This window comes from Corythoichthys intestinalis, chromosome 10, assembly GCF_030265065.1.
Source record: "Corythoichthys intestinalis isolate RoL2023-P3 chromosome 10, ASM3026506v1, whole genome shotgun sequence".
NCBI classification, from domain to species: domain Eukaryota; kingdom Metazoa; phylum Chordata; class Actinopteri; order Syngnathiformes; family Syngnathidae; genus Corythoichthys; species Corythoichthys intestinalis.
In genome coordinates this window covers 16982778-16995156 of record NC_080404.1, presented here as the reverse complement: position 1 = coordinate 16995156, position 12379 = coordinate 16982778, and the positions used below count along the sequence as shown (strand labels likewise).

General features: G+C 38.1%; 2 protein-coding genes across 6 annotated transcripts in view; one reads left to right on the top strand and one right to left on the bottom strand.

Moving 5' to 3' along the window:
• tasp1 (taspase, threonine aspartase, 1) overlaps window positions 1-142 on the bottom strand; it is a 37969-nt gene extending 37827 nt beyond the window's left edge. Inside the window, exon 1 of the mRNA XM_057849122.1 lies at window positions 36-142. The gene's annotated coding sequence lies outside the window, so the exon portion shown is untranslated. The remainder of the gene's footprint in view (window positions 1-35) is intronic.
• An 80-nt stretch (window positions 143-222) lies between these two features.
• The window catches only part of macrod2 (mono-ADP ribosylhydrolase 2), a 724457-nt gene continuing 712300 nt past the window's right edge, over window positions 223-12379 (top strand). For all 5 annotated transcript variants that reach the window (XM_057848773.1, XM_057848772.1, XM_057848771.1 and 2 more), the window contains exons 1-3: window positions 223-430; window positions 8980-9084; window positions 9615-9728. In XM_057848773.1, the coding sequence (XP_057704756.1) occupies window positions 394-430; window positions 8980-9084; window positions 9615-9728 (256 nt within the window). In that variant the 5' untranslated portion in view covers window positions 223-393. The remainder of the gene's footprint in view (window positions 431-8979; window positions 9085-9614; window positions 9729-12379) is intronic.

Below are 12379 nucleotides of genomic sequence, written 5' to 3'. Positions count from 1 at the left end.
ACGGCCTTAAAAAAACAAAACAATTTTTGCCTTACTTGCTCTGAATGACTTGAGAACCTGCAGTCTTAGCAGGACCTCGAACCATGAAACTGGACTACCATCTTTAGTGTGGGCCACTTTTGAGTGACTCAGCAATTCAACCAATCCCCTGCCTCTGTACCCTTGACACTAACCAATCATATGCTCGCAAATCGTACACATAGTTTACGCCGCAATCACGGTAGGTTGAGCAGAATCGGCACCGTAGATATTTGACAGCTTCACAGGTGAGAGGAGCGGCTAAAGGCTGTTAGACTTTACATTTCTATTTTACCCCCCGGAACACCATTCACAGTGAGTCTGGGGTTGCCACAGTCAAAAAACAGCCACTTAAAGACCAATTACTCCGGCAGCATGAGCAAAAAGAAAAAGGATTGGAAGACCGAAAAAGGTAAGGCTTGTTTTGGTGGGGAATGGGAGTATAATGCTCATCTTGGCTGACAGGCATCGTAGATTCTTATGCATAAAGATGGACAAACGCTCTTGTTGCTCCCCCGTCTGTTTTTCAACTACTTTTCATGCAGTGCATGTGCTAATCCCACACATCTTGGACACATGTTGTGAGGATGTATAGCCCCTGGTTGGCTACAGTTATTGCGTGTTTCGCATCCGAAACAACGCTGTCTGTTCTCATCAGGCTACTTCGTATTTAGCTTGCATCAACGGTTGCAGTTTCTTTGTCATTCACCTGTCGGAGTAACATCGCTGCAATATTTGTCGCGACCTGCGATGCTCCCTAACATCCACACGTGCTAACATACTTGAACCCAACAGCACGACAAATGTTTTATTAATTGCAAGACCAGATGTTACCAGTGCCTCATGCTTAATGCCAAATATACATTGTGCACCTTAATATTTATTCACTTTAAGTTGTATTTTTTTTCTTGTCAAGGACATCTGCAGGTGCAGCAGCACGTGTGCAACTAAATCACTAAATCAGTGCTGGTTTAACACCTGTGACTAGCAATGTATCAGTCTCTTGTTGTAGTATTATGCACATTTATCTAACACCTTAATGCAAATGTATAATTGTCCAGGGTGGCATTGTGTGCTTATTAGGCACTACAATTTTGAGATTGGGGGTTTGATTCTGAGCTCCGGCCTTCCTATGCCAGGGATGACCAAACTATTCCACAAAGGGCCACAGTGGGTGCAGGTTTTTATACCAATCGATCAAGATCGATGCTCGATAACTGCGCCCTATATGGCTCTGTTTGGAGTGTCAGACTATCTGATTTTGTCACAAGATCGGATATGATCCACTGTACGTTTTCGACACTATCACACTTTTTTCAGCTGCGGTAAATCAAACCACTAGGCAAACTTTTTCGCTCCTCTTTAGAAACTAAGGATAGTAACAGAGCATCATCTAATATTTGTAAACTGAGCATTTCTCAAAGTACTGTATTTTTTGGACTATGTCGCAGTTTTTTTTCATAGTTTGACTGGGGGTGTGATTTATACTCTGGAGCGACTGTGTGAAATTATTAACACATTATATAATTTCACTTGTTATTTTGGTGTTTTGGAATGACACTGATGGTTTGGTAAACTTGTTAGCATATTTTTTATGCTATAGTTATCTGAATAACTTTTAATAGCTATGTTATTTTAACATTCCGACCACGTTCGCATTTCGTTGTCCATGCATCATATAACATTATCATACTGTACACTTATTCAGCGTGTTGTTCTCTATTGTATTTTTATTTTAAATTGGCTTTCAAGATGACATATCTGCTCTATGTGTTGGATGTTATCAAGTAAATATCCCCCCAAAATGCAATTTATACTCCGGTGCAACTTCTGTGTTTTTTTTCCTCTTCATTTGGCATTTTATGGCTGTTGTGACTTATACTATGGTGCAACTTATACTCCGAAAAATACGGTACCAATTTTTAAAAAATCATTTGCTGGTTTTAACAGTGTAAAAAATATGGGTATTGAATCTGCATTCAATTGGTATCAAATCAGCATCAAATTAACATATCTTGAAAAAATCGGATCTGAAGTAAAAAAAAATAAATAAATAAAAAAATCGGTATCGGGGCATCCCTTATCAAGAGGGCCCTTTTTCACCTTTATATGCTTTTTTCCTATGCAAACTTTGCCTGTTCTTCCAATGCATGCTTGAGGTCTGTGTAGTGCAACAGACAAACCACACCAAGGAATACCTTGTCCTTCATTTGCGTTGTGAAATACTTGATGCTTCTGACCTCGGTTTGGAATGTAGTAGTAGTTTCCCCTCCAAGGACCATTGGAAAACATATTTGTAAGACAGTTGCTCAAAGTATTTAAGTATGCAAATTTCTACGACCTCTCATGACTGAGAAAAGTGTTTACAAAAAATGTACACTTATGGGCGCAGCCATTTTGTGAAGTCCGTTAAAATCACATACACATTAATAAATCTAAGCACCGGTGCATATGAAAATGAATATTAATGATATAACAAGGAAGGGAGGGAAATTTCGGATACTCAAATTTGGTTGGCTAAAATAGTACTGACATTGATATAATGTCTGCCCGCATGTTGGGTGGCCACGTCCTGGAAATACTTGCCTATGGCTATGTTCACTGTAATGGTCAATTGCTGAGGTGTGCCGCCAGCAGCAGGTACCTAGCGTTACTGTTTACATTGACAGACGCTTGGCTACTACTGATGTGTGTAAACACATCAGTAATGGCGGCCACAACTACAGGGCAACGTCCACATATCTCTACTCGGACTAGTCAATAGAGAAGGCAGGTAGATTTGTGTGTCGAGGCACAAGTAAGAATGCGGTCGTTAATAAATTATTATTTCTGTGCGGCCTGGCAGCATATTTGCCACGGACCGGTACCGGTCCCCGGCCCGGTGGTTGATGACTACTGAGAGAATTATTTTTTTCAAATACTCTTAACAAGACGTGAATGCAGCATTAATATTACAGTGCGTATTTCATCGTCCAACCTACTTTTCAGGTTAGTGCCAGATAAACTGCCTATCATTGTTGTTGGTTTTTACCTCCTGATGTTTGTGTGGTTGCCTATTCGCATGAATTGTGAATTTAAATGGCTGATCTTTATTGTTTACGTATCAGGCAGTTAATTGCGGTAAACTAATTTGGTCGCAAACTGAAGTAGCAGATTGGCTGCTGCCTTTTAGCTAACTGGCTGTGAATACAATGACATTTATAAGCTATTTGAGCGAGAGTTTCTCACTAAAGAGCTTTGTCTAATATTGTGTTAATATTATATGTAGTATTTGAACTGAATCCATGCTGATACTATTTATTGCTATTTGTTTTTGTGACCAAAATGAATAGACTCAATTTTTATGAATGCATTGCCTATCTTTCGGGTGTAACATTGAACAATTTTGTATGTGTGCTCATCATAATTTCCAGCTGTTTTACAAGCATTCTATCTTTTACTGCAGTCCCTTTAAACGGTAACAAGATGCATTATTTATTTCTATTGACTAAAACAGCATTACTCTTGCAAATGGATATTAGAAAGTTTTTTGCTCGCAGCAAGGAGGAATGAGAGAGAGGTAAGCTAAGTAACCCACCTAGGCTACATAAACCACTTCTAGGTCACATTCTGCCAGTTAAGAAGCACTGATTAATTGCATACTGTAAGTTACTGTGATGTAACCCCATTTCTTTCCAAACAAAGTAGAGTGGCAGAGTGTAGGAAGAGGTGAAGGAGAGATGGAAGTTGATGAGCGTGAGCAGAGGTGAATTGACTATCAACAAGTGGATGTCCCACTTTTCATTTTGAATACAGTACTGACGGCTGAAAAACAGAAAAATGTCACTTTTTTACAGAAACTTGTATTTTGGTTTGATTATAAAGTATATAGTTTAAAGCGCGATTCCAGACTTTTTATGATAAATAACTGCTAAAAACAGTTTTGCTCGCTCGGTAGTGCCTCGCTGTGCCCCAGTATTAGGTCCATGTCACGTCACTGCCGCATTCCGTCCAAGCTTCAAGTTGCATTTGTTTTTGAAAAATAAACGACTAAGCAAAAATCGCATCAAGTCATCGGATCAATGTCTGATACATATCTGCACATGATTGTGCCCATGTCAGATTTTGAGGAGAGAAAAAAGGAATTGGACACCCTTTAAGCGCCAAGGTCATAAAATTGTAACAGGAATGTTGCTGGCTTTGATAGGCCAAAGCTGCAAGTGTGGTGCCTCATGTTGTTGCTGCTTTGCACCAAAAGATGGCAGATGTCTGCCATTTTTTGGTGCAAACTAGTAACCATATTAGGCATATTTGCAATTCTTGTCTTAAAGGGTTATCACTGCATGGGAAGAAAAAAAATCGTATCAAAATGACCTACATTGTGATGGTAGCTAAATTTATCCACCTCTAAACTGGGATTAAGGTCTGTTAAAATGTCAAATAAGTTTGAGAAATTAAATTTAGTAGGATTTTCATTCTTTAACTATTCAATTCAATTAAATTACATTCAAACATTCATATTGACAAAGTGTACATCTCATAATGCTATTTTAATAAGTGTATACGCTTTGAGCATTTTTAATTGATCAAATGCTACTAAAATCTCTAACACTTCTATGGGATAGCAGCAGGGCCGGCCCATGCAGGCCATTTGGGGGCTTTAAGCAAAATAATGCCAAGGGGCCCATGTTTTTGTAAAAATGTATTAAATTATAACTTAATGTGTATCTTTCTTGATTCTTTATCTCATAACTATGTACACGGCATTGCAAAGCATTACCTTGAATTGTACATTTGGGGAAATCATCATTTTGTGAAGAGGACGGCACTCCACCTCCAATTCCAAGACACTTCTCAATAGCTCCTTTGAATCATCCAAAGTACAAAACATGATTACATGGAACAAAATTTAGCCCAGGAAAATATTCGTGAACAAAAACGTGTACTGTGGGGAGTGCGCAACTAATTAAGTGGATTCTCTATATAGACTGATACATGACATACTACTTCATAATAATGTCCGATATAAATGAAATGATTACACAAGGACAGTTAATTTTCTCCAGGATATTTTGCCGATTTTATTTTATACCTGTCCACACTTCGTTTAAGGTGCCCCCCCCCCCCCGCTTCTGCAAGCCACGCCTGCATTTGCACAAACTACGCATGCGTAAAAAGGAGAAGCCTCCTATGTTACGTCATCGCCCGCACGGTTTATCTCTGAAACGGAAAAAAATTCGAAATGACTACTCCTTCTAGACTGTTATTATTGTGATCACTGTTTTTTTCATGATCGCAATTAAACGCATCACACAGGAGCGACAGTGGAATGGAGAGCACGCTCTGCTTTTACGTGCAGGCGCCGTGTTGTGATTGAAATAAATCTTTCTAAAACAACGGAAGCCTGACATCATTACTTGGGATGTTACAATTGATGTTCAGTTGCGCTCTCACCTTTTGGAAAATAACAAATAGAAGCATATGTTGTGGCGCTGGGTGGCTGGAACCCGAAACCAGGCTGCATGTGCATAAAAGTGGCGATCCTGGAAGTGGCAGCAGTTTTAACAGGCAAAAATGTCTGGGGGAAAAAACTGATCGCGCGCCTCTTTGACTGGGGGTACCACGCAGGTCACTTTTCGGGGTTCAATTTTCCTCTACCTATTTTATACACAGTACTCATGTTTGGTCGACAATGAGTTGGGAGGGGCCAGCCCTGCAGCATTACTCTGATCAGAGACAACTCTGGAGACGAGCTCTAAAAAACGCTCATCTCCACCTCATCCGCGATGGGAGGACCCCAAAAGGGCACTGAATTGAAGCATATCATTGAGACGTAGTTTGAAGGTTCAGGAAAAATGTGTGGAAAAGAAAAGAGCAGGAATGCCACGTCGTGATCGTCCGCCTCCATTGTTTATGATGCTGTCATGCCGCACTAAAAACAGCGACGGCTTGACGTCCCTTGCTGAGTATCCGAATGTTGTACGGTGACAGCAGTCCATATTAGGCGGCGCGTCACCTACCTGTTGTGTTCCTAGGAAAACCTGCAAATGAAATGCTGACAACACATCCCGATTGGTCACCATATCTCTTCTTGGGTTATTCTGAGGTCAAGCGCACCACATCGGAGCGTTATGAGAGGTTGGAAAGGCGAAGAGTGCACGCTGAAACTTCTGTTTGCTGTGCTCTTACAAACACGAGCCCAAGTGTTGTTGTGAAAAGTCAATAAAATATGAATAACAAAACATGACTTGAACAACTTCTTGACAAACTGTAACTGCTTGTTGTTTACTTCAGGTCTTCATAATGAACAGGTGTAATAATTACAAAGTCAGGTGACTTAATTTTGTTATTCTATTTGGAATATGCATTGACAATTTTTGGACAATGTTGTAGACAAGAACTGGGACTGATAAGTTGCAATAGATTTATTTCAAGTAATGCAATTTTTCCAATACAATATTTGAATTGACAGTTTAAAATCTTCAAATTAGTGCAAACAAGGCCCACCCTCTGACGGGGGCAGCAAATATTATATAATAAATTATAAGTAATACACAAATACAAGATTACAATAAACGTGTCTTTGTCAAAGCAGTTTAAAACACTATTTACTGGCCTTGGGTAAATTGCCAGACAGAATAAATATGTGCTTTAAAGTTCTTGCATTTCCATTTTAAGTATTGCAAGTACTAGTCTCCAACACAGTATTTGAACTGACAGTTTAAAATCCTTTTAGTACAAAATGGCCCACACTCTGGCAGGGGGCAGCAAATATTATAATACATAATATAATACATTATAAAAAGCTATATACTATATAAATACAAGATCACAACAAAACCTGTATTTTTCAAAGCAGTTAAAAAACATCCAGTGGCCTTAGGTAAATAAAGGTGTATAAATATGTACTTTACAGTTCTTGCATTTCTATTTTAGGTATTGCAACTTTTCCAACACTATTTGAATTGACAGTCTAAAGTCTACATTAGTGCAAAGAAGAATATTATAAATTAAAAAAAAAAAAAATAGAATATATAAATTCAACATTACAATGAAACGTGTCTTTGTCAAAGTGGTTAAAAAAAAAACACTTCACTGGCCTTAGTTAAATAGCCAGGCGGAATAAAGATGTGCATTAAAGTTCTTGCATTTTCACAAGTTAAAAGCCCGCAGTTTATCGACAAGAAGGGCAGACCCGGATGGCGTCTGCTGCAGGGGCTTGTTTGAGTCCGACACAGGACAAATGGAACCACTCCATTGAACAAATTTTCTTTGTCAAATGATCCAAGAAGAGAGATGGTGACCAATCGGGATGTGTTGTCAGCAGGTTTACCTAGGAACACAACAGGTAGGTGAAGAGGAGTAGTAGGTTAGCATTGCTACCGAGGCAGATTTACACAATGGTAAAAAAACAAACAAAAAAAAAACGTATTGAAACCAAAACGGATAAATCGTTCAACTTACAAGAGTAAAGATGACGGGAACACACTCTCATTCCAGCAGAAATATGATCAAGAGAAATGCTTTTCCGACGAACCGCGGCGCCCCAGCCATCCGTTGTGCCTTCGTGATCTGATATTTGGTCCTCCATGCAGGAAAACGGTGAAAAGTGAGTCCAGTTTTCCTCGCCCTTATTTTTGTCGTAGGAGAAGCTGTTGCACCCGGTAACACAACAATACACACCCATAATTTCTTTCTAATACACCGAAGGAATTAGCTTAGCACTACCTCACGTTACAATCCCTGTTGAGTTTGGCGAACCGGAAGTAAAGCATATTATCAGCATGGAGGCGCGTCCAAACAATGACGTAGTACGTCCCATTCCCTATTCTCTTCGACATATTCGTGCATCTACTTTCCAAGCACATTTGAGCACCAATCATGGCAAAGCAGGTTCAACATCACTCCCCAGGTTGCCAGATTGTAATGACAAGATAATGGATGTTTGCATAGATAAACGGCAATGTGCGCCACATTATTCACGATGCTCTATTAACAAAGTATAAAATGAGGTTGCCAGATTGGGGGCCCCCTAGTGGTGGCCCTAAACAGCTGCATAGTCTGCGTATAGGCTGGGCCGGCCTTGGATAGCAGCTATACATTGTTACACAATAGAGAATGAAGAATTGGAAACTTTAATAGTACTAAAATAAAGTAGGCATAAAAACTTTGAGTTGACATACACAATGATAAGCAGCTTTGTGATTGTAGCTCGCTTACTGCAAAGCACCGTTCAGGTGAAAGCGTTTACTATTCAAGTGATTTGTGAAACTGTTAGAAATTGCAGTTTAACTGTTGGGAGTCTCGAAGTATTATGTTGCCCATCCGGTGTGCGATACAACAGCAAACAAATGGGGAAAAAATATGAATGTAGAAAACGACAAAAATGGCATTACTCCGAACGTAAAGACATCAGACACATTTGTTTTTGAGGCTACAAAGATGGAAGACCAGATTAAGGCCATATGTGGCTACATGCCAATACACCTACAAAATGTATAATGTATCACTCTAAAAAATGACTGAGAATGAATGTTGTGAGATATTAAAGCGATTGAATGTTACTTCAAGACCATTTTGACTTTTTTTCAAAATTTGCAGTGAAACTGAAACGTGTTTTGAGAGAAAATATCTTTGGAAAAATTGTTAAGTCAGTTCTTGCCATCTTCTACTGGCAGATATTTCCACTTCAGAGCAGACATTGTCTCGAAAATAAGTAGAAAATATTCTTCCAATGGAAATATAATGAATTGACCCAGTACGATTCTTCAAATAAGACCTTGTTGTCTTTGTTTTTTTTTTTTTTTTTTTTTTTTTTTGTTGTTTTTTTTTGTCTTTGTGAAAATAGAAATAAGATTCACTTTAACATTCATTGAATCATTTTGACATGCCTGAAGTAAAGTCACAGCACAAATTATTGACTGTGAAATTGGTTGTCATGTTAATTCAATTTTTATATACTGGTATTTACTTTTTTGACAGAGAGGCTTCTTCGCATGGATCGTGAGGAAAGACGCAGGGAGGGCTATCGTCGTCAAGATTATATAAGTCTGGATAAGATTCCAACCTGGAGGGAAGAAACCTACTGTAAGAGAAGACTATTTGTGGTGAAATTCTTGTATCAAATCATGCATGATAATATAGGTAGATATTTGCCGAAGAACGCGTAATAATAATACATTTTAATGTAAATGACAATATAAAGATCAGACGTCTTAACAAAAGACTCAGTCGTACTCTGTAAATTTCGCTGAAGTGCACCAATCTATTAAATACACAGTTAATACAGTAGCTATTACACAACCCTAAATTATCACACATTTAACGACGAGATATTTTTCTATAAGACACTTGTAACATTTGTTTGTGACAATGGACACTTATGTCAGTTAACCTTTTGACAGAAGTGGGTCCACATAGAAGAACTGCGCAGTGTGTTCTGTGAGAGTTTTGTAAGCGTTCATGTTAGCAACAGTGCTACATTATCAGTACCACACAAAACTACACCATTTTACATCTTGACCTTTATCAATATGTTCAAATAGTGTTTATTACAAGTATACTCTATAATTCATCATTAAAAATTGTGGTAATGTTTTCCCCTACTTTTCAACTAGCTGACAGCAAGGAAGATGGAAAACTTTTGAAAGGCAGAGGCGGTCTGAATGATAAAGTATCTCTTTACAAAGGAGACATTACTGTCTTGGAGTTGGATGCCATTGTCAATGCTGGTAAGTGCTCTTTGACCTATTACAAGGTTTTGGGGATGTATGCACTGCTTATCAAAATGCCATGTCTACCGTCTGCTGTTAATATATTAAAAATGTAAGTGTTGGCTGAGGCAAACCATGAATTTTGAAAAATAATTTTGCACCTCAATTTGACAACAACTTTCCAGGTTATCTTAACTGCTTCACTGCCAGCTCAGGTGTATGCGTTTTATTCACAGTGTACGTGCTGTGGTAGTTATTAAAAGAATGAAAATTATATTTAAAACAACAATTTGTGCCAATCAAAAAGGAATGGATGTCTGTTGCCGTCAATGGCAACCAATGTGTTAATTTATGAACTATCATTAAAGCCGTTAGAACAGGAGGATGGTTGTTGATCTACTTTACTTTTTTTTTTTTTTTTTTTTTTTTTTTTTGCAATGTTATTGATTGCATTTAAGGATTTAGAAATAGTCAAATTAAATTCACTTTTGTGCATGCGTTTCAGGTTAATCTTTATAGTTAATCTGAAGATCAAATACCCTAAACCTCTTGTACTTATTTGCCTGATGTTGGCAGGAATGTAAGGTTATTTTCCTGTGATATATAGAGCTGAACAGTGGGAAGTTAGGTAATGGTAGATGTTTTTTTCTGCGTTTTGTGTGCTGTACATAATGTTATGCAATGTCCCAAAATTTCTATGCTCACAACCTACATATTGTGCCAGAGTTGGCAAATGATTTTACTTTTCTCTTGTGTGTTTTGAATGTTTATTTTTTTAAACTTGTTGCTATTCAGTATTCTATGTCCACTTTTACATTTTGTAATCCAATGGTTTCAAACTCATAAGACTTTTACATGCAGCCTAATTTGATGCTCTCACAAATAAGCTTCTAAAATCATTTGGACACAAAATCCTCCACCTAGTCCTGTGCAATATACAGTATCTAATAGATTGATATGGTTTATTAAAGCTCGAAGTGGTATGGACATGGCTACAAAAGCAGGTTGTCTAATTTTGGATGTTCGTGTACCGTTTAGAGCACCTTGGATCAGTAATAAGTACAGTTTCATCATTCATGACAGTTATTTAATTCATTTTTTAATTAACTTTGTGCCATCACAGTGCTGGTTTTATTACCTTTGCATCATGACACAGAGTTGGTTGGAGATGGAGTATCGGTAATAATAAATTATTTTATCTCCTAGTCACTAGGAGAGGTTTACACTAGGACGTAGTGTAAACCTTTTCTCCAGCACTCTTGATAATCGGTTTACGTGAAATCCCCTAACAAATACTAAGTCATGTACATAAAAACATTAAGGAGGCAGCAGTGTATTCAACTTATTGGTCAAAACAACTGTGTAATATGAATTGCAAAGGTTAAAAATTTTATGAGCCCTTGTAGCACCAACACTAGTACTTGCCTACAGCTTTTAGAGTGTGTCACTTTGCTTTATTTCCTCTGTTAAAGTTTAATTATTAGAGTCATTTAGTTTTTAATGCATCCTTAATTCTTTTTGGCTAGGAGCTCTAATAAAGCAACTTGCATAGTAAAGACATTTTTTTTCTAGAACTGCTCTCAACCTGCCAATGTTACTGTGGATGGACTCTGCAGGTGAGCTCTTGTCACCGTTCAAATTAAGTTGCTTTTTGGAAGCTCAATGAAATTCTGGTTGGTGCATTTGTCTTTAGGCATGTGCCGGTATGATATTCTGGAAGTATGATAACCTTGAGCCAAAATATCACGGTATTGCAATTACAGCTTTTACTTTGAGACATCTGGGTTTAAAAAAAACAAAACAAAGAAAATCTTTTTTTTTTTTTTCCCATTGAACAGGAATTTTATTTTTCAAAACATATTGGCCAATTGGAAAATAAGTATAATGTTAAATTTTAAAAGATAACAAAATCTAAATAAATGCAGTCCTTTAGGTGAGCCTAAACCCACAGGCAAAGCTCAACATTATTGCCATCACAACAAAAATAATTGGTTTCCATAAAAAGCATGTTTGTATGACTCGTACCATTAACATTATACACACACTCTCTTTCTCAACACAGTTAGTTGCCAGAGAGAGGAAAAAAAAACCACCACCTGTTACCACCGCTCGACACGCTAGACTTAACTCTCGTAGCTGGTCGAAAACGTTCATGAGTGTTTACTAACCTTTAATTTTGTATAAATGTGAAATCATATTGGAGGTATTGCCTCCTCGGCAGCTATTCTCCGCAAACATGTTTTACATTTCGGTTGGCCAGCCTCCTCTAAGCAGCGGCCGTCTGTACCTTTTCTGGAGCTGAAGTATTCTCGTACCAGCGATTTCGCTTTCTTCGATGGAGGAAAAAGTTCAGGAGTTTCACCTCCTCCAGCCATTGTGTAGCATAGCTGACTCACTGACAATGAGCAACAACTGGTGGGGGAGGGTTGAGCCTTACAGCTGCTAGCGAGGGATTTCTCCATGCATTTTGGGGACATAAAAAATAGCTAATACCTTAGGAGACGGTATGATGGGAATTTTTTGCAGTTTTGAAAACTTGACGTTTTCATACCACGGTAGGCTATACCTTGAAACCGGTAATCGGCACATGTCTATTTGCCTCAGTCGAGACCTGATTTCTCACCCTTTCCCAAAATGCATAATATGTTAAATGAAGTGCTTAAATTGGG